At 37.8% G+C, this 21,308-nt stretch overlaps 3 protein-coding genes across 8 annotated transcripts; 1 reads left to right on the top strand and 2 right to left on the bottom strand.

Annotated features, from left to right (window-relative positions):
- Positions 1–1,822: 1,822 nt before the first annotated feature.
- On the top strand, positions 1,823–7,585 carry PARC6 (plastid division protein). Of its 3 annotated transcripts, XR_015196911.1 has the most exons (13): positions 1,823–2,365; positions 2,452–2,565; positions 2,648–2,785; positions 3,018–3,122; positions 3,214–3,336; positions 3,771–4,139; positions 4,761–4,856; positions 4,928–5,056; positions 5,466–5,531; positions 5,608–6,390; positions 6,509–6,699; positions 6,839–7,013; positions 7,180–7,585. XR_015196911.1 is itself a non-coding variant. In XM_086563108.1 (12 exons), exons 2-12 carry the CDS (start codon positions 2,503–2,505, stop codon positions 7,262–7,264), a joined length of 2,148 nt encoding a protein of 715 aa, XP_086419234.1. In that variant the 5' UTR covers positions 1,828–2,365; positions 2,452–2,502; the 3' UTR covers positions 7,265–7,585. The 3 variants fall into 3 exon arrangements, 2 of the variants coding, with proteins under 2 accessions (XP_086419234.1, XP_086419276.1); XM_086563108.1 differs by lacking the exon at positions 6,839–7,013 and having other exon boundaries at positions 1,828–2,365; XM_086563150.1 differs by lacking the exons at positions 1,823–2,365; positions 2,452–2,565; positions 2,648–2,785; positions 6,839–7,013 and having other exon boundaries at positions 3,200–3,336.
- Positions 7,586–7,936: 351 nt separating this feature from the next.
- LOC147521389 (lysine-specific demethylase JMJ26-like) lies at positions 7,937–18,103 on the bottom strand. 3 transcript variants are annotated; one of them, XM_086562722.1, is made up of 14 exons: positions 17,530–18,103; positions 16,508–17,474; positions 16,252–16,367; positions 15,304–15,394; positions 15,073–15,214; positions 14,676–14,739; positions 13,558–14,575; positions 13,082–13,411; positions 11,552–12,301; positions 10,807–10,879; positions 10,243–10,328; positions 8,852–8,971; positions 8,260–8,321; positions 7,937–8,168 (listed from the first exon to the last, which is right to left on the bottom strand). In XM_086562722.1, the coding sequence occupies exons 2-13, from the start codon at positions 17,246–17,248 to the stop codon at positions 8,268–8,270; spliced, it is 3,585 nt and encodes a 1,194-aa protein (XP_086418848.1). In that variant the 5' UTR covers positions 17,249–17,474; positions 17,530–18,103; the 3' UTR covers positions 7,937–8,168; positions 8,260–8,267. The 3 variants fall into 3 exon arrangements, with proteins under 3 accessions (XP_086418848.1, XP_086418819.1, XP_086418877.1); XM_086562693.1 differs by having other exon boundaries at positions 16,508–18,071; XM_086562751.1 differs by having other exon boundaries at positions 7,937–8,148; positions 16,508–18,007.
- Positions 18,104–18,433: 330 nt separating this feature from the next.
- Positions 18,434–21,046, bottom strand: LOC147521388 (uncharacterized). Of its 2 annotated transcripts, XM_086563198.1 has the most exons (4): positions 20,262–21,046; positions 19,856–19,975; positions 19,352–19,426; positions 18,434–19,275 (listed from the first exon to the last, which is right to left on the bottom strand). In XM_086563198.1, exons 1-4 carry the CDS (start codon positions 20,820–20,822, stop codon positions 18,595–18,597), a joined length of 1,437 nt encoding a protein of 478 aa, XP_086419324.1. In that variant the 5' UTR covers positions 20,823–21,046; the 3' UTR covers positions 18,434–18,594. The 2 variants fall into 2 exon arrangements, with proteins under 2 accessions (XP_086419324.1, XP_086419350.1); XM_086563224.1 differs by lacking the exon at positions 19,352–19,426 and having other exon boundaries at positions 20,262–20,898.
- Positions 21,047–21,308: the final 262 nt, after the last annotated feature.

Genomic DNA, 21,308 nt, shown 5'->3' with positions numbered 1-21,308 from the left:
AGCTTATTGTGTTAGAGCATCTTTAGCGGTGATATCAACCTAACATCGTTTATTCAAGAGAGCTATAATATCAAACACCGATTAAATTTGGTGTTTTTTTAATTCGGGATAAACATGTTAGCTTGAGCCGAAAAAATTAACCAAAATACAAATCGACTCAAATTTTTCGGGTTTAGTCTTTGAAAAGGGCCAAACATGCCAAAGGGTCACATACTAGTTTGTTTTATACATTTGATTCGAGAAAAAAAAAAAAAAAATTTTAAACATTTAGTTTTTAAAAATGATAAAATCGAATTGACTTTTAGTGGCGGTTTTAAACCTACAAACGGTTTTACCAAAAAAAGTTGCTTGGTGTTTTTTGGTTAAAATTGTTTTAGTCAATTAAGATCTTTCTTAAATTCATTTCAAAAATAAAAAATATTATAATGAAATTATAAGATTGACAAACTTAATAGATAAACGTTTTTTTAAGTGTTTTTTAGCATATTAATGCTAAAATGAAATATATTGTAAAAAAATTTATTAAAATATATGTAATAAATATTGAGGGCTGGGCTTAAATGATGGCTTAAGTTTCAAAGTCTAGCCCTTAACCCTCCCCTCAAAGGCTTGTGTGAGGGCCTCGAAATGGGCGGGCTGAGGGTTTGAGGGCCATTTTGACACGCCGCCAAGCCATATCTCATCATTTCTCCAAAGCCATAGCTAGACCACCTTGGAAGGAATGGATCTTCAACACCTTTCTCGTTTCTTTCGAGAAAATCCACCGGTGGAGGAAGAAAATTACGTTGAAATTGTTGTTGATGATGATGATAATTGTGAAATGCAGCTAAAGGGGAAGAAAATGGAGTAGCAGCATTACCAGAGACTAGTGAGGAGGCTTGTCTAGGGAAACGTAAGCTACCCAATTGGGCTGAAAGGGAGGAAGAGGAAAGACGGGAAAGAAGATACAGATGTAGTCGAATAGAGAAGAAGTTTGGAGCAGGGGAGGAGAAATTTGTTACTCTTACTGATCTAACGGGTCTTGAAGACGATGATGATACTTTTGTTCAGGCCTTAAAGGTTGGCCATCTTAAGTTTCCTCGTCCCCGCTGGTGGAGACCAGAGGCCTATAATAACATTTCTACTTCTTGACTAACCTAATAATGGAGCCTCTCTCTGTGCAGTATTGTGACTTTAGCTAGTTTTCAATGTATGGTTTTTGTCAGTGAATGTTTTGTAAAATGACTATATATTGAGCCTTGGATCAATGTACATTAGTTTTGTTGTAAAAGAAGTGTATTTTCACTTTAGCGGAGCGAACAGCCGAGGAAGTAGGATGGTGTATGTGGTCAAAATTTCATTTGGTTGGTTTCTGTCTGTTCTCATTATGCCCGTCTCCTTCTCCCATTTCCACGACTTTTCAATCTCTCCATTCACGCCCCACTGCCTATGCAGTAGTATACTAGTTTTAGGAATTGTTTTGGCATAGGAAAGATGGGTGAAAGGTTAAAAGAGAATACTGAAAACAGAGAGAGTATACTAGTTTTAGGAATTGGTTTGGCATAGGAAAGACTTTAGCTAGTTTTCAATGTATGTTTTGTTGCAAATCATTAGCCCCTTGTATCAATGCACATTAGTTTTGTAAAAAAGTGTATTTTCACTTTCATCCTTGATAATTAAGTGAGCCGAGCGAACGTTCTGAGCGGAGAAGGAAGGAGAGTGTATATGGCCAAAATTTCATCTTTTCTCTTCCTCTTCCTCTCCACGTACTTTCAATCTCTCCGTTAACGCCCCACTGCCAATGCAGTATACTAGTTTTAGGAATTGTTTTGGCATAGGAAAGATGGGTGAAAGGTTAAAAGAGAATACTGAAAACAACAATGGCATCTAAATAAATGTTCTTTAAGGCAAAGCTATATTGGAATCATGTTCAATAACAAAATGCCAACCTTAATATTATCAAAATATCACGGCAGCTGAGGGCTTAAAAATCGTAAAGGTGTTTCCTTTATTTTGTTCAAGTGATGAAAGCACTTTTTTTAGTTGAATAGAATGGGCTAATGGCGATGGCAATGGCGATGGAGAAGAAATAATGATTCATTAAAGATTAGTTCTTGACTAAAAAGATGATGAAGGCAACATTAGTAGGAGCCAACAACATTTGTTCTTGCTTCTGTATTCTCAAAGTAGCTCCCAGAAATCTGGTCGTTTCTCGCCCTGTGAATACTGGCTTATCATTGAGGAGAAAGAAGAGAGAGTTTGTTATTCAAGCCCGGGGAGATTAACTGCCACTACTCATGTTCAAACTTCTTCTTCTTCTTCTATTCAGAATAACAACGACGCTCAGATTCGAACCGGTGTTGAGATTCCCGTCACTTGTTATCAGGTTTACTCACTCACTCATTCTATATATTATATTAATCATCAGTTTTTTCAACTTTTAAGACCTTTATGGATTGGATCATTTTGCAGATTATTGGTGTTTCTAATCAAGCAGAGAAAGATGAGATTGTCAAGTCAGTGATGAGTCTAAGAAATGCAGAGGTTGAAGAAGGATACACCTTGGATGTTGTTGTATCTCGCCAGGTATAATATAGAATACCTTTTTTTTTATCCCCTATTTGGTTTGAAAGCCTACTCATGTTTTTTTTTTATGTTCAATTTGAAGGAGATTTTGATGGATGTGAGGGATAAGCTTCTTTTTGAGCCAGAATATGCTGGTAATGTGAGGGAAAAGCTCCCACCTAAATCTTCTCTTCGTATTCCGTGGTCTTGGGTGCCTGCTGCTCTATGCCTTCTTCAAGAGGTAATTATGACAGAAAAAAATTCACTTTTGTTTTCTATACTTTCTCTATCTAATATAGAGACTTAATTTGTGTCACACTCCTAGTGTTAGATCATTAACATAGTTTGACGACACCAGCACATGCAACCCCCTGTCTTTGTCATATCTCATATCTCTTTTGATTTAGATCCTTCAGTCAGAGGTAGTCATTCATGCTGAGTTGTGTAATATAATATTTCAATTGCATTTATAGGCAGGAGAAGAGAATTTGGTTTTGGAAATTGGCCGTGCAGCTCTGCAACATCCTGATGCTAACCCATTTACTCACGATTGTCTTCTCTCCATGGCGCTAGCCGAGGTTAGACACGTTAATAAGAGATTAGTTCTTACAAGCTCTGTTGATGGTGCTATTGTTACCTTCCTTTCTCATCCTAGGTCTTTCTTTGAAGTGTGCAATTGCAAAGACTTGGTTCGAGAAAAACAAAGTATCCCAAGGTTTCGAAGCTCTTGCTCGTGCTCAATATCTACTCAAAACCAAAGTATCTTTGGGGAATATGCCACTATTATCAGAGGTATCTCCCTTCTTTTTCTCAGCTTAATCTCTTAATTTATACATCAGAGAAGACATGAAACACTCATATTGGGCAAAGCGACATAAAACTATGTAGAAATGCATGCTTACCAGTGCGTGTGCCACATGTATAACATATATACAAGAAACTGGTTTAGACTACCCATGACTCTTTGATGTTAAAACTCCTATGTTGACAAATATGGTACAGTACCATAAGAGGTATGGAGTTGCAAAACATGTTTAGGAGAGATAAGTCGCGGGGGTGTGTGTGTGTGTGTGTTGGTTAGGATAGTGCAATTTTAATTTTTTCACCTAAGAGGTCTTCACTATAAGTTGGTAAAACTGTATTGACTATTACTTCTAAACTTTAGCCTTTCGGACTTGTCAATTTCACTAATCGTGTGAAATCTTTTGGTTGGGGATGACTGTTAGATTGAAGAGTCACTGGAGGAACTTGCCCCTGCTTGCACATTGGAGTTATTAGACATGCCTTATACACCTGAATATGCTGAAAGGAGACGTGGAGCAATTGCGGCCTTACGTGAATTGCTCAGTCAGGGCCTTGATGTGGAAACTTCCTGTCAAGTTCGAGACTGGCCGTGCTTTTTGAGCCAAGCCCTGAGTAAGCTCATGGCAACTGAGATCGTTGATCTTCTTCCATGGGACAATATAGCTATTGCTCGCAAGAACAAGAAATCACTGGAGTCACAGAATCAAAGGGTTGTAATTGATTCTAATTGTTTTTACAAGGCCATGATAGCACACATTGCTGTTGGATTTTCAAACAAACAACCAAATCTGGTAATTCTTTTCTTTCTAAGGCTGTAGTTCTGTACTTGTGTTAGCTGGAGACCTTTAGAATTCTGGTTGTGGTTTCTTATGATTAGAGTATTAAAGTGGTCAATTATTATAGGAACTAGAGCTCTGTCCGTCCTCTATATTTCCGTCTGGAAAAAAGATACTCCAGCCAGATATATATAAACAGAAGAGGGAAGTTGATATGCTAGTCATAACTCATAATAACATGCCTCCTTTTGTCATTGTCATACAGAATTTGCTATCTGGTAGAATATTTTGGTCTCATTGTTAATATCACCGTGTGAAAATCAGATGATGATCCTTCACACTTAAATATTAACTGCGTCTCTAATCCCTAGCTGATGGAGTGGATGATTGTCTCTGTTTTGATTTAACTAGGACACATGTAGAAAAAACCTGTTTATTCGAGTTACTTACCAAAGCTTGCTTGATTCCAACGGCTATTGTAGAACGCCTATCTTGAGTTTAAATTGACAGGACAAGGCACATGACATTGTTCAGAGTACAGAGCAGGTGTTGATGCCTGTCTCTGGTTTCCCAAAGACTAACAACTTGATTTATGACTTCTAGAACTTTTGATATTTTGGTTTGTATGTTTTGCAGATTGACAAAGCTAGAACAATTTGTGAGTGTTTGTTTGCATCTGAAGGTGTTGACTTGAAATTTGAGGATTCTCTCTGCTCTTTCCTCTTGGGCCAGGTAAACAATTGTAAATGGCCTTTTTTCTTCTTATTTCTGGTATTCTTCGTTATTAAATGTTGGAATCTCAGGGTGCTGAAACCGAAGCCGTTGAAAGGCTTCGAGAGCTTCAAATCGATTCAGTTCCTGCTTCACGGTATTTCATGTCAACCAATATAAAGAAAGAGGCTACAAATGATTCTGTTGTAAATCCATCATTGGTACGTGTCGGTAATCTTTCAGAAAAATGACTGTTACCAACTTATCATTTCACCAGCACTGATTGCTGAAATCTTTCTTTCCTTTCATGTTTTCTTTCTTGGACCTGGGTTTCTATAAATTAATGGTTGCACTTTATCTTTCATCAGCACTCGGTGCTTAAAGATTCTACGGACTTTTAATATACTTATTTATTTGGTAACATGTAAAGTTGAAGGGTTTCTATGATAATTATTGTTGTGCATCATTTGATGGTTTGATTTGTTGGGTGAATGGAAAGTTACGAGGTATCGTTTGGCCCTTCTCAGCCCATGTTTGCTCTGACAACAGACTTTACTTCCTGCATTTAGAGTTTTGTTATAGCGTCAAGTTGATTTTATCTTATGCCAGATGGCCTGCTGAATTGACCAGGAAATTTGGCTGAAGGATGCCGTACTTGGTCTGTTTCCAGATACACGTGATTGTTCTCCGACTCTGGTGAGTCATTTATGTTAGATTGAAAGTGGCAAACGAACCTCTTCTAAGTTATAATGGAACCATGCACTTATTGCAGGAAAGCTTTTTTAAGGGAGAAAGGCGAACTCTTGGGCATACCAAACGAAGTATGGGCATACCAAAGCCATCTCCAGGAGTCAACCACAAACCATCATTTGTTGTTCCCCCCAATCGTGTAGGTTCTGAGGAGCCTCATCCACATTTGAACTCCACAAGACATATTGGAGTGGCTGTGAAACAGCTCGCTCCAGGTAATATGCATAGCCCTTTGACAACGGTCAAGACAAGTAGTGGGACTGCACAGCAATCTGTTCAACTAGAGAGAAAATTTGGAACTCACCAGAAGAATTATTGGGAAAGCTGGTCAATCTCTGGTTCAATGGTGCAAAGGACCACTTTAGTTACCATTGCAGGATGCTTTGCGTTTATTGCATTTAAGTTGCTAGGTGTGCAGATTAGACAGATGAGGAGCTTGTCTCAATTGCACATAATTAAATCTAAGACAGACACTAATTGTCATGTTTGGACCAGGGATCCAAATTCCGATTATGGTGTTGGTCCTGCTTGTATTGGTGGCAATAACATTGCTAGAAGTTTCAGGAATTTACTGAAATTGCTTAACAAGAAGCTTGAGCATCTCCCAGATGATAGAACCAAACAAAGTTCAGTACCTGTTGATGATGTCTTGCTCTTTGCTAATGCACCTCAAAAGAGAGAAATGTCAATGGAAGAAGCGGAAGCCCTTGTAAAGCAATGGCAAGAAGTCAAGGCTGAAGCCCTTGGACCGGAGCATCAAATCCACATCCTTTCTGAGGTCCTCGCTGAACCAATGCTTGTTGAGGTAAAAATATGACACTGTTTTGAATTTACGTTCTCTCTTCTTTCATTTCATTTCATGATTGATAAAATTAAAAGTGTTCAAGTCATCTCATTTTCTCTTTGTGCATATTGGTGGACAGTGGCAAGCTTTGGCCGACTCCGCAAAAGCTAAGGCATGCTTTTGGAGATTCGTTCTGCTACAATTGTCTGTCATACGGGCTGATGTATTATACGATGGGAATGGCAGTGAGATGGCAGAAATTGAGGCTCTTTTGGAAGAAGCAGCAGAGCTTGTAGACGACTCTCAGACCAAGAACCCAAATTACTACAGGTGACCTGAGTCAAAGTACCTTATTTACTTTGTCCTAGTAAATTAGTACTGATCTTAATTTGTCAATTCACATCAACTAATGACATAATTGGGATGTTTAACCATGTAGTCTTGATTTTACTTTGTAAATTTGCATTAGTTAATAACACAACTGGGATCAGTGGGGGGCACCAGCCTGGATCATCCAATTAACGTGTTGCCTAACAATTGCGCCAGCTTGGCGTTCTCAGTGCCTAACCATCTGTTAATGGAGTTGACATTGACATTATCGTTTGAGCTTCTTGGCCCTCAAAGTACTGTTTTTCTTCAGGAAAGTTAGGATCACCCACTCTTTTTAGTTTTTATATTCAAGGTGTAGCCTATGACTATGAACTACTGCATGTGGAATATATTTTACTTGGTAGGACAGACTTTCTTGAAGCTCTCCATTCACTTCATTATGTCTGGTATGACTAATATGTTTTTCCTGTTTGCTTTCAGCACATATAAAATACGGTATGTCCTGAAGAGACAGTATGATGGCTCATGGCGCTTCTGTCAGTGGGGAATTCAAGCTCCAAGATGATTTTATAGCCCTTTAGCAGCCAAGATGGAGTTCCTATTCTTAATGTCTGGAACTCCCTTGTTCAACCCTATACATACCGTGTGAACCAGCTGATCTATTGAAATCACTTATAAGTACACAGTACTATGGTTGTCCATCCCCTTGAAGATTGAATTAACCTGTCCGTGGAAGAAAATGCATGATGGTTGTGAACAAACCTTACATATTAACGAGTTTTATTGTACTGGAAAGGATGTGTTTTCACAGGCGAATGGCTTCTCTTCCCATTTGTATGGAACTTCTGTGGTTCAACCTTTTCAACAAATTAAATGTTTCCTCAAATATTTAGGCATTTTAACTTTTCTAGTTTTATTGGATGTACAGCAATTACACAACATTGATCGGAGCTTCTGCAAGGTTGAGATTCAGTTAACCTACCCTTAAGCTTCTCACTATTGGAGTATCTGGGCAATGAAAGTGTTGAACTTTAAACAATAGGATCCTAAAGTCCTGACAACTTCCAATTGAAAGAAAAGAGTGGACAATTCTGGGTTACTCCGCAATGCAACTAGGGAAATCCAAACAATATCTAGTTGGAAGAGAGTGGATAACGATTAGAGTGCGTTTCTCACTGTTAAAGATGAAAATCAAATCAGGAGAGCCAGTGAGCCACACAGTTTAGACCTAATTCCAGAACCAAAAAGCAAGACATCAATAAAAGTCATACCTCGACAGTGCTTACAATTACTTGGAGGAAAATATATTTCGGGTTACAGCATTTGTATGGTTGATACAGCATATAAGTTACCAAAATTCACAACTGTGCCTTAAAAACTATGTTACATCAAAGGGAAACACCATAAAAAGCCATTTTGACTTCAATCTCTTCATCTTGGTCAGTGGACCTAGAAGGAAAGCACAGTTCCTACCATCAAGGATCGTATTCAAACAAGTGTCAGCTAACAAAAATCAAATAAATACTAAAGAATCATATAAATACTAACAAAAATCCTCACCTGGTAAGCTACTCAAACATTTCTACAGCTTTGTTGATTGTGTAAAGAATCATTTTCTTTACCTAACACACAAAATGGAAGACGTTAAGCCAGTTGAGAATTGAGACAGTAATAAGTGTCAGCTATGAATCTATGATGCAGTCACAACAGTAACGAATAAACTAGTGAAAATAAAAAACATACAACTGTAGCATTCAAGATTAAACAATACAGACTACAATGACACAAGTCATACAACACATGTTTGTTTAAGTCCAAGCAGCTCCAACCACATGCTTTTGTTTGTAAAAAAATAAATTGGAAGATGTTTGTGCACAACTGCACGTTATCTATATACCATGTAGATGGAAAATACAAACCTCTAAGAGTTTTCATCACACTTTTTTTGTTGGTAAAACTATGTGGGATTTCAAGCGAGTTTCACGTTTGTCAACAACCCTAAAAAGCAACTGCTCTAAATAGATAAAAAGCAATTTAAAGAATGGAAAAAACAGTTAAAGCCTGGACTCTGGAGATTGCAAGAAACAAGGCTACCCAATTCATATATGGCAGATATTTGGTACATTAACAGTTTAAAGAGTGTACAAGTTACCTCTAGTTTGTCTTCCTTTGCCCTATGACTTTTGGGAAGTTCACGAAATTCCTGAGCCAAACTGATGCACTCGTTGACATTTTCAGGAGAAACAAAGTCAATTGCAACCTTTATACATGACTGCAAAATAGCAAGGCAGAGCTTTAATACAACAAATCCATGAAAATGCTATTACATTAGCAGAACATCTTATTAACATCTTATTCTTCTCTTCTTTTCATTTGCATGTAAACAAAACATTCTCACCCAATTATTTACATTAAGATTTCAGAAGTATCATCATCCAAAACCGGATGAAGTTGTATTTTAGAAAATTCAAAAGTTTGCAGCAAAAAAATAATGCATTTTGATAGTTTTAAACATAAAAAGTCACATCTACATGCAGAACAGTGATCTTATTTCGCTGGAACACCAAAAACGGGATAATAAATCAGCCTCGTACATTTGGGAAAATGTGAAAAAAAAAAAGGGGTAGAACGATAAAGAGGAAATCTATCCAAGTTCAGTGAAAATAGATGCAGGTTGTTGTCAAAGGCAATTCCAAGGCGGTGCCAAAGCGTCACATGAAACCATAGAGCTTGACGCTCATCCCTGACAAGTGACAACACAAGGATTAAACAAAAGCAGAATGGACAAGAATTTCAAACATTAATCTCGGTGCCCCCACAACGAGTTAGCAACTTAGAGGATACCCCAAATAATTTCTGCCCGATAAATCTTCTACCACCATTCACCTTTGTACAAAACCATAGTAAGTAACCAGTATGTTCCTTCATATCAAATCTCACCACCCAGTTCCTGTCATATTTGGAGCACATCTTGCTTTCCATAACTTAACATCTTTTCCTAGTTTAATCATGTTTCCAAGTTTATTATGAGCCACCCTAGTGACCCTACTAATAGGAAATACCAAATGTTGCACTTGCTCAACCATCTCCATCGACTTCTGAGAATACTGGTAAACCTTCCAAATGCAACAAACCCTAATTCTATCATTCCTATTCATACCACTCATCCATTTCAGCATCCAAATCATTGCTACATTGAATATATGATCATGTTCTTTCTTCCTCTACATTAACCAACATAATGCCTCATAGATTTCATTTCTATTATAAATTGATTGCCACTATGCGCGCCAGAAATTGGTACCTGAACTTCACTCTTTTCTTACTAATGAGACCTCAGAGGCACTACTCCGCAGAACACAGAACACTTGCTGACATGGACATGTACACAGTAGTGATGATCATTGTAACAAGAAGTAATCCGAAGTTGTTTGTCAAGAAAGATTCAAAAATGAAAGCTCCAACAGACTACCACTGATAACAGAGTCATTCTAATATAAAAGAAATGAAATGGAATCCAACCAGAAAGGATGGCCAACGTACCTTCAGGTTTCTAACTTGATGAGGACAACCAGATGGAATAAAAACTGCCTCGCCAAGTTGTTGCACAAATGTCCATGGCTCAATTCCTGCAAACAACACAACTAATAATGTAGGGACACTAGCAAACAAGAAAAAATACTCGGTTTACATATATGCAAAAGTGTGGGGAAGTTATTCAAAGATCTATCCTCAAAGATGTGCAGTTGTGAAGACCATATCCATCTCACTTGACATGAAACTTATGGCTTGGATAGATGACATGATGGTTAATTAAAAAGTAACAAAAAATGCTATACACATGTATTAAGGTATGAGAAAGCGAACATGTCCCACAGAAAACTTACTTGTAAATTTAAAAAAGCCAAAGTTTCTATCCTCAACCAGCTTTTAATACAATTCATATTTTTGGGAACTACTTAATCATCTTGGTGTTTGTGCTGCATGTGTTTCATGCATGTGGTGCTGTGTATGTGCTCTGTGTCTTTCTGTATTAGTTGTAAAAGAACCTAACTACACTGAAAATGGAACAAAAGAAAGGTCATTCAAGTTTGGGTATAAGCTGACCATATTCCTCTTTAAGCTTCCTCTTATGCTCCGAAGTCAAGTAGAATGTCTGATCGTGTATGGGATGAGAAACCTAAAAAAAAGTGTAATAGCGTTAACACAAATTAAATAAAGAAATATGTAACAAGAGAATGAAGATTTGAAAATAGTTTAAATTGACGGTTGCCATAAATAGACAATAATTTACGAGAAGCATTGACACGTTTTCTCAACATCAACAATATTTACCCAAATCAACAGAATAAGATTAATTATACAGTTCCCCCTATCTCTAAACTCGAAAATGAGCAAGCAAAACAGCCATAGTAACTTTATTTAGCATCACGTGCACTGCAAAAATAAAGTGTTAGACAATTTAGTGATAAGTAAACTAGCAACGTCAATCAAAATCTGCATAAAAACGAAGAGATCCCAACTAGGATGATACCCTTTAGTAAACTCATCATTTCCCATCCCACCTCTTGCTCCATTAGCGAGGCACTAAGTAGGTATGCCTGAATTCATAATACTAAGGGTGAGTTTGATTTGTGGGAACAATTTCCCATAGGAAACTTCCATTTTAATGGGTAATTAGGGATCAAACTGAGGGGGAAAAGTTCCAACAAAATGAACTAACCAGTAGGAATTTAGCCTATAAATGAGTGGGAATCAAATGCACCGTAAGACAATATTTTCATAATACCGACTCTACGAAAATATTTTAAAGGATGCACTACAATTAGTTTAAAACAAATACAATATTTACCTGCTCCACAGGAGCACAGTAGGTATGCCTAAACTCCCTTGAATGTCTTTTTAGGTATTCCTTAAGCTTAGGAACATCTTGTCTGCGGAAGATATCCCAGAGAGCTCCTCCATCTGCTGTCTGGGGTGTCTCTGCCTTGTTTCCAGAAACTACAGGCACACCTCCACAACCACTCGCCTCTGCCATGGCACCAGCATGAGCTCCCACTCCCTGTGAGGAACTAGATAATCCATTTACTTCTTTTGGAAGATCCATTTTAGGCGCTGCACTGAAAGGTTCTGTATCAGACGAAATGGAATCGGATTTCTCTCCATCAATATCCATATGTTCTTCATCATTTCTGGTTTCTCCATCATTAAGGGATTTTCTAAGAGAGACATTCATCGATGATTTCCTAGAACATCTTCCTCTAGGTGATCTGTCCCTCTTCTTTCTTTCTGCAACGCCTTTGCATACAAGTTCTTCTTTAACAATTTCTTCTTCTCTGATGTCAACCTGATGGTCCTTTAAGCTAGAGAACTCATTTTCTGATGTTGAACCTTGAGACAGGAACACCTCCTTCAGAGAACAGATTATAGAGGCCTCAGCTCTAACAACTCCAGTAGGACATTTTTCCAATGGTGATACATCTACTTCAAGGACCATGCCTTCTCTTTGATTTTGTTCATTGTGCTGCTCTCTCAATGTTTTTATCTCCTTAAGCTGCGCCGGCGTAGGTTTAACTTCTTTGGTATGTGTCAAAATATTGACCTGAAAAGCAAAGCAGAAAGAGTTTAAATTGGAGATTTAAGATATGATAAAGCATTTTAAAGGTATTATCAGAGAACTTAAGCATGACATTTAGCTTAAGCAAACCTAGAAGACGGTGTACAAGTAGAACAGTATTTCTACTCAAGGATGTATAGAATACATTACGAGATGTACATTAAAATGATATACAGTTATATACTCAGGTTATTATCGCACAAGGAAATACGAGATTCTAAATAACACATGTTCACGTGTCCACATGGAAAAAGAATTGCGAGCTGATTTTTTGTGTTTATGTTCTCACCACCAAGTAACTCATCATCAGAAAATTTTAGCTACATCAAGCATGTCTAACCATGTCAAGAGCAAATTGAAGTATCAAAAACTTTAACTGTTAGATAAGTCATAGTGTTGAAAACAGTTTTTCACAAGGTCTGCAAAATTTGGAATGAGGTGATTTTTTTGTGAGATCATCCCCACCAGAAAACAGCACTAAACTCCTCCCAATGTAGGCCCCGTTAAGTTTTGTCATTTAATGAATCAAACTTCCGTGTGTCCAAATGACCAGACAAAAGTATATACAAACCTCTAAGCCTCTAACCGCACCAAATCTGGCATACACCAGAAAGAAAACCGGAAAACAGAAAAAGGAAATTACAGTATTAACTGGCAGATGATTTAACAATTGTGTTTGGGCTAGCAGCAAATCCTGTAAATAAGTGTATTAAAAGGTCAAGCATACTATGGTACACATAAGAAGATCACTGGGAACTAGCCTACCGCATCAGACATATCACAATGAAGCTTTGTAACAGAATCCCCACGGCCTAGCTCTTCAGCAATTCCATACGCAATATATGTCTTTGGCCCTAAATCTGGTTTCAGTGAATTTTCCGGCAGTTTCACAGCAAGGTTAAGAAACCCATCCTTGGGATTTGTGTAATCCTGAAAAGGCAAGGCGCCTATGAACTCCACAGCATGGCGTGCCAACCGCTCCTCAAAGAGATTAGATGGAGGCCAGTCTTTTAGCTTAAGCATCCTAGGCCACAAATTTTCGTGTGCTCGACCAGCTGAATACCCAGTGAAAAAATCCATTATCTTGATTTCACCCTGTAGTGTGTAACAAGGTTATATATATCAGCGTAAATAGTGTGCCCATCAATTCAAGATACGGAAACAGAAAATGCGACAAGTGTCGGTAACTAGTCACTACGTCCACTGGGAAATAAAGAAACCTCCACAAAAGCTGTACTTACCTCACACCAATCCAGGCAATCAATAGCCGTAATTTCCAAATAAGAGGAACCCTCGATGATTTTTTTTTTCTTCTTCTGATTGATTATTCTAGAATTTACTTTCTCGCGCATGGCACGACAAATCACCATTGGATCCCAGCTCAATCCAGTTGTAAAGTCAAGCACATCTTGGACAATAACTGGCTCACCCTTGATCCAGTGCTTCTGAAAATGATTCAATTCACTATGTTGGATATCTTTAGCCGATGGGCAGTACAGATAGTTGTCATTTGAATCTTCTCGAAAAGCAGCTTTGCATAAGTTCTTGTTTGCCAAATCAATCTCATCGACCAAGTCGAAACAGGTGCAACATTCTGCAGAAGTTTTAAGATCCTTAAGTGGTTTGTGCTTTAAAGCTATCTCCTCTGCTTTCTTTTTCAAATCTGAAACCCAGTTCTGACAGAATAAACTCTTCAATTCCAGAAAGCAAGAGCCACAACCACCTATTTCTTTTGGAGGACAAGGAATTCTACCGTTTTCCTCCGCTTTCCAATCAGATAGTGGTCTCACGTTAGTTACAGGACTAGGCTCAGCACATGAGCTTGATGGTTCTTCCTCCGGCAAACCACCAATTACTTTTGACAAAGGAATTCCACCGTTCTCCTCCACTTCCACATCAGAAAGTGGTCTCATGTTCGTTTCAGGAATAGGCTCAGCACATGAGCTCAAAGGTTTTTCCTCCAACAAACCACCTATTTCTTTTGGAGGAAAAGGTATTCTACCATTTCCCTCCACTTCCACCTCAGACAGTGGGATACTCATAGTTTTTGGACTAGGATCAACACATATATTCCGAGGTTCTTCCTCTGGTCCACCATGGTAATACTTCAACCCCCTAAATTTATATTCCACTGTAATATCATCTTCGCCTGTTTGAAGGCAACCATTACGAAACTCCGAACAGCAGGTAAGACACAGATCATAAAAACAATTTGGACAGTTCCGGTGGAAGTCACAAATAGAAGTTTTACAATTGTTGCTGCACATGCAAAGATGAAGAGTTACAACATCAGCTAGTCAACAGACTATAGCAATTTACGAACTAGAGAGAGAGAAAGACAGCCAAGGACGAAATATACCAGTACAGGCGCTCATCATTGGAACAATCTGACTTTTGAACCTTTAGCTCAGACAAGGGTATTCCTAACAGAAAGGAGCTTCAATTTAATAGTCAAATAATGATAATATGGGTGCTCGGGCATCTCACAATCAGATTGTATGTATGTGTGCCAAGATATAATTCGATTGTAATAGAGAGAGAGAGAGAGAGAGAGAGAGAGATGGAAAACAGGAAAAATGTGCTATAAATCTCTCTTTTTATCGATAAAAGTTTCTACGTTGATATAATTGTTGACATTACATGAACACCTCCAAAGTTGGCAAAAAACTAATACTGTCAGACCAAAAGACCAAGTACACCCAGCAAAAAGGAACCAAAAAAGTCAAAGAAAAACGAAAGCAAAGACAAGGAATTACCTCGAATCTTAGCTTCCACCTCCTTTTCCATCACTTGTTCTTCATCAATTTGTTTCAAGACCGGAAGGAGTAGATGCACCAAGTATTTGGAATAGTTAATTTCTTCCTTGTCACTTAACTTCCTTTCCATTTTAGTTTTCTCCTACAATAAAATCGTTTGAATCTAGATGATTAAGGAGGAAAAATGGCAATATCAATTGAGAGTAATAACTTTCGTGGGCGGTTACAGACCTTATTAGAACGCAAGCATTGTTTGCAATTGCAGTTTCCACGACAAACTGGGCAAGACTCCGCAACTTCCGTGTGTGACAGATGTGGATACCTGTAAATCCATAGAAGTTAAGATAAAAAATAAGCATTCGAAAAATAAATTTCCATATATAACTCTTTTTGAAGCTACAGGAGTGATGAAATTAAAACACATGAGACAAAGTATAAACCATAACTAAATGTTGTATTAAAATTTTAGCTATTTGCAATGAAATAAAGATTTCTGATAGTGGATAAGGAAGTGGCGCACTAGAAATATTTCCTAAATCTTCTTTGTTCTAAACTTTCATGCAGTTTCATTTAATAATACCAGCCTACGAGCCTTAGATTGTTTAAATGTGCTGCAGCCTGCAGAAATCAACCAGTATGTAGTGACTAGAACGTTCTTAGAAAATGCAATCTAAAATGTTGTTGGACTCTTCCTTACTCCATTACATTAGACATCTCTCTGTTAAAATTGCATATATTTGTTATGAGTCTCCCCGTTTCCTCCCCAGTATCCAAATCAAGATCCTCCCAACACAAAGCCAATATGAAGACTTAATCTTAGATTCTTAAAAGATACTCTCCCTTTTACATTTTTCCTCGGTTGGAAAACTTACGAAATTCAGTACACCTGAATAAGCTTCATTATAATCAAAATTCAAGCATATGCCTCCTGATGGTCGAGGCGTAATCCTCAAATTTGTTTAAAAATTACTGAAATTTGTTCAAAAAATATCATATACATGCAAACAGAGTAACAATAGACAAAGAAAAAATGATTCAGCTACACATCCTAGTAGGTTAAATTTCATATTGTGCAATAACCAAAGCTCATCAAGCAACGTTCAGCCATATAAAAACAAAGAAACCGAAAAAAGCGCATTGCCATTATGAAGAGCAGTTAACAACCATAAAACAAATTACCAGTTTAAGCATTTATGGCAATATCTTTTCGATTTACATTTCGTGCACCGGACAACTGGCCCTTTATCATTCCTCTGACATTGGTGGCACATCGTGGAATCTCCATAATCCTCTTTCTGATCAACCCCAAAATGAATATTAACTTCAACAATTTAGACATTTTAATAATAATAATAATAATAATAATAAATGTTTTATTGATGAAAACAGAATAAATGTTTAGAATCTACATGAAGTAGAAACAGAAAACACTTACAGTAGCTGGTTTTTTCCTCATGATACCTTCCAAAGGTTTAGATTCTTTTAAGGCATGTGTTACCCTAGTCGCCCTTTTCCCACGACCAAGTTCAGTTTCCCACTCCTCCCTCTGCTCTGATCTCTCCACTAATTCCTGTTCTCTCTTCACCAGTTTGTTATCATTAGTCTTAGAACCAGGCAAATCACTTTCAGTGTCCTCTAAACAGTCTGATTTCTCAGATTCAGCTTTGCGCTTAGGTACTCGTTTTTTCGAAGCCCTTGAAGTCTTAGCAGTATCACCATTTGTCTCCTCTGAAGAGTTAGGTTCCTCATACAACACACGCTTGGCTTTCGCTGCTCTGGGTTTCCTCTTAGAACCAGATTCTTCTTCTTCCAAAGCCTTATTCAAAGAAGCATCAATATCACTTATTTGCCGACTCCTCACCTTCAAAGCCTTGTCTTCCTCATTATCCTTCATCTGCAAATCATCGTTATTCTTCCTCATTATTTTTGTTGGCTCACTCTTCACCTTCAAAGCCTTGTCATCCTCTTTGTTCTTCATCTTATTCTTCAAACCAATTCTTTTTAAATCAACATCTTCAGCAGTTATTTCCTCCTTTTCTTTATTCTTAGCCTTGACATCATTCTGCTTCTTCTTATTTAAAGAACCATCCTTCACTACATTTGCACCATCCTTAATTTGACCTTTTCCCTCCTTCACAGCCACCCCCTTTTCTTTATTCTTGGCCTTTAACCCCATTGCACCATCAGTATCAGCCTGAATTTGATCTGTTTCACCAAAGAATCAACCTTTACATGCTTTCCCGCTTGCCCATCCTTATTTCTCTTCTTCCCAACATTCTTCCGCCTCCTTTTGACACAAAACGGTTGGTCATCATCTTCGTCTTCATCATCGTTTGCTATTTTGGCAAAATTCATTTCTTTTCTCGGCCTCAACCCCCGTCTAGAACCCATAATTTCTTCTTCTTCTTCTTCTACTTGTTTCTCCGTGATTTTATTGTTACTCTTGCCATCGAGTACTCTTTCTATAATTTCTTCGTCCTTATTATTACTATTACTTCTGGTCATGTGGTGCTGTTGACAATATTGTTTGTCTTCCAGCTTCCACCTTTTGCACTGCAACCCTTTCCCGTCTTTATGACCACACCTCAAATCTTTAGGAGGGATACCAGGTGGTTCTCCTCCTCCTTTCTCTCCATTCATTTTTCTCTCTCTCTCTGCACAACCAGTGGGGCTCTCAAAATTTCAACTCTGTCTCTGTATATATATTATATTATATATATAAAGAAAAGAAAACAAGTGGGTTTTGAAATCCAATTTTTTGAGTCCCGCCAAAGGTTTTCCTTTTTAGTTTTATAGCAATTTAATATAATAATAGATAGACTCTGAAATGGTACTGCTGCGTAGAATCAAAGCAGAGAGGGAGAGAGAGTAGGTGTCGGGTCATAGCTTTTGTTTATTGAACCATCCACAGATTTTGTCTTCATGTTCTACCTTATCCGGTTTTCCCAAATCAAAACTTTCAAAACCAGACCCCAGTGATAGATAAAGATCGGTTCTTTATTTCAAACACATGCCACTTCAGATTCTACTCTTGTAGTTTTGTGAAGTGCCAATGCTACCTCTCTACAGTTGAGTTCTCAATACACGAAATTTGAACAATAATCGAGTGAGCGGAGCGAACGATTTTGGGAGAAGAGGGGGCTATGCGAGACAAAAACCAACTTGGTTGGTTTCTGTCTGTCTGTCCTCATTTTCTCTCTTTTTTTTTTTGCCCAAATATTTTTCTCTTTCACCCATCTATCTCTCTCCCCCCGCATCACCCAACTCTCTCTCTCCGCTGCAGCTCCGCTCACTCCCCACTGACACGCAGTATACTAGTAAGTATACTAGTAATAACAAACTGGAGTCCTACACATACATGAACAGAGAAAACAAACTGCCCAAGCACATTGGCTGGAGCAAAGCAAAAGTAAACTTTCAAAGTATAATACAAAGACAAACATAAACATAGCGACAACAGTGCACCAATAGCACTTGCTTTCACAACAAATTCAGTAAAAAGTTTAAATGGCATCCCTTGCCTCACAGATCCGCCACCTCCAACTCCAAAGACTTCCTACTAGCTTCAGCAGAATAAGGTTGGTTTTCCAAATCGCTAACAATTTTCCTAGCTTGCGCCAATTGCCTTGTAACCTCCGCTTCGGTCCCTATAGCTGTTGCCAAGGCCTCCCCCTTTGGACACAATTCCATTCTGCCTCCAGTTACAAATTCACGCATCTTTAACAATGGAGAAGACAACCACTCTACATTAAACCGCGCAGACTTAGCAAATTCAACAATATTTATCCACTCATCAACTGCTACCAGTGAAAGGTCAGACTTGTCAGCAGACATCATCACACTAATGCCCCTCAAGAGACCATGGGTAAGTGCAGCATAAGTCTGGCGCAAATAGGGAACCTTAGTATCAACATCTATACGGCCAAACTTCTTACACAGATTATCATATAATATTCGATACTCTGGTGCAATGACGATACCAGAAACTTCAATAGAACCAGAGTGAGTGTCTGTAACACCCTCGACGATCAATTTCTCCAAGACCACATCTCCTTTGGAGGCACTAAAGCTAGTATCAAACACACCAAAATCAGCATTAAATGGCGCCTTTTGCATAGCATCTGCATCACTTGGCTCAGAAGACTCTGCCATCTCCATACACTCGTCATCTGGCACTTTTGCCCCACTTTCACGAGAAGCAACCTACAGAGCAAATAGTAAGAACCATGACAAGCCATAACACAAAGCCATACACAGAGCAAATATCTAAAATCGGCACCTTGACCCCCTCGCTAGCAGCACTAGCTTCGCTTTCTTGAGATTCAGAAATCTCCACACCATCACTCCACAACACCTAGAAAAGAATGAGCGTTAACATATATATTATTTTAAAATATCAGAAAAATAAAAGAATGTGTGAAGAATCATTTTCTTTACCTACAACACATGCATGTTGAATTTCAATCCGGCTCAACAAGACCCAACCACAAGCTTTCTTTCAGTAGTAAAACATAAATAACTAAAAAATTAAATATATAAATAAATTGAAAATGCTTGTGCATGTAAATAGGTCATCTATATACCACACATGAAAGTAAAAACCATCCAGGATTTCAGGCGAGGGTCTCATTTTAGTGCACAACCTTAAGGTAAATCCAATCCAAGAAATCAATTGTTATAAATACATAAAAAGCAATTGGAAGATGATTGCAAGAAACAAGGATAACCAATTTACATATGGCAGGTATTTGGTGCATAAACACTTGATCAGAATAGGTATTACCTCCAGTTTGTCTTGCTTTGCCCTATGATTTTGGGGGAGTTTACGAAATTCCTGAGCCAAACTGATGCATTCATTGACATTTTCAGGAGAAACAAAGTTAATTGCAACCTTCATACATGACTGCAAAAAAGAATGGTTAAGTTTCAATACAGCAAATCAATGAAAATGCAGATTACAATAACGGGACATCACATTCTTCTTATCTGCATCAATTTCCCCAAACATATGCAATTAGCATGGAAGAAGAAAGCGTCGTCACTCGTCCAAAAGTAGATGTGGAGTTGTAAGTTAGAAAACTGAAAAGGTTTTTACAAAAAATAATGCTTTTTGACATTCTTTCACATGGAAAAGTATAACTTATAAGCAGAACAGTGATTTTAATTTGCTGGAACACGCAAGAATCAACCTTTACAAGCTTTCCCGCTTGCCCATCCTTATTTCTCTTCTTCCCAACATTCATCCGCCTCCTTTTTACACGAAACGGTTGGCCTTCTTCTTTATTCTTGGCCTTTAACCCCATTGCACCATCCATATCAGCCTGAATTTGATCTGTTTTCACCAAAGAATCAACCTTTACATGCTTTCCCGCTTGCCCATCCTTATTTCTCTTCTTCCCAACATTCTTCCGACTCCTTTTGACAAAAAACGGTTGGTCATCATCTTCTTCTTCATCATCGTCTGCTATTTTGGCAAAATTGATTTCTTTTCTCGGCCTCAACCCCCATCTAGAACCCATAATTTCTTCTTCTACTTGTTTCTCCGTGATTTTATTGTTACTCTTGTATTCGAGTACTCTTTCTATAATTTCTTCGTCCTTGATATTATTAGTATTACTTCTGGTCTTGTGGTGCTGTTGACAATGTTGTTCGTCTTCGAACTTCCACCTTTTGCACTGCCACCCTTTCCCGTCGTTATGACCACACCTCAAATCTTTAGGTGGTTCTCCTCCTCCTTTCTCTTCACTCATTTTCTCTCTCTCTCTGCACAACCAGTGCGGCTAACTCTACTTTGCCGTCCTCTATTATGGGTGTGTTTGTTAAATTTTAACTGGAAACGAAAGGAAATAAAATTGGTATGGAAATGGAATGGAAAGGAAATAATTTTAAATGGTATGTGTTTGGTAAACTGGGAAAAGGAAATTAAAACTAGGAAAGAAATAATCATGTTTGTTCAAAAGCTATGGAAAGGAATAATTGTATTGTTGGGTCATGAGTGTATTAATAGTAAGTTCCTATCTATTTATTTTCTTTCCTTTCAAATCACTACTTTTTTAGCAATTTTTTGTATTTGATCAAATATATAGGAATTGAAAATAAACTCAAACTTTCAAAATATAAGAATTATAAATACACTCAAAATCTCTAAATTTTTTTTTATGTATGTGGGATTGTAGGATATTAGAAAATACTATCTTTCATATTATAATGTTACATAGGAAAGAAAAAATGATATC

The sequence above is a fragment of the Coptis chinensis genome, chromosome 1 (assembly GCF_015680905.1).
Source record: "Coptis chinensis isolate HL-2020 chromosome 1, ASM1568090v1, whole genome shotgun sequence".
Lineage (NCBI taxonomy): Eukaryota > Viridiplantae > Streptophyta > Magnoliopsida > Ranunculales > Ranunculaceae > Coptis > Coptis chinensis.
This window is presented reverse-complemented; position numbering and strand designations above follow the sequence as displayed.

Coding starts and splice junctions, on each gene's coding strand:
- PARC6 (XM_086563108.1), top strand. CDS start 2,503: ATGAGTCTAAGAAATGCAGAGGTTGAAGAAGGATACACCTTGGATGTT. Junction 2,566..2,647: donor ATGTTGTTGTATCTCGCCAG/GTATAATATAGA, acceptor TTCAATTTGAAG/GAGATTTTGATGGATGTGAG. Junction 6,700..7,179: donor AAGAACCCAAATTACTACAG/GTGACCTGAGTC, acceptor GTTTGCTTTCAG/CACATATAAAATACGGTATG.
- LOC147521389 (XM_086562722.1), bottom strand. CDS start 17,248: ATGGGGTTAAAGGCCAAGAATAAAGAAAAGGGGGTGGCTGTGAAGGAG. Junction 12,302..13,081: donor ATTGTGATATGTCTGATGCG/GTAGGCTAGTTC, acceptor TTTGCTTTTCAG/GTCAATATTTTGACACATAC. Junction 8,322..8,851: donor CAAAGGAAGACAAACTAGAG/GTAACTTGTACA, acceptor TTTGTGTGTTAG/GTAAAGAAAATGATTCTTTA.
- LOC147521388 (XM_086563198.1), bottom strand. CDS start 20,822: ATGAGTGAAGAGAAAGGAGGAGGAGAACCACCTAAAGATTTGAGGTGT. Junction 19,976..20,261: donor AAGCGGGAAAGCTTGTAAAG/GTTGATTCTTGC, acceptor TCTTTTTTGCAG/TCATGTATGAAGGTTGCAAT. Junction 19,427..19,855: donor CAAAGCAAGACAAACTGGAG/GTAATACCTATT, acceptor ATTCTTTTCTAG/GTGTTGTGGAGTGATGGTGT.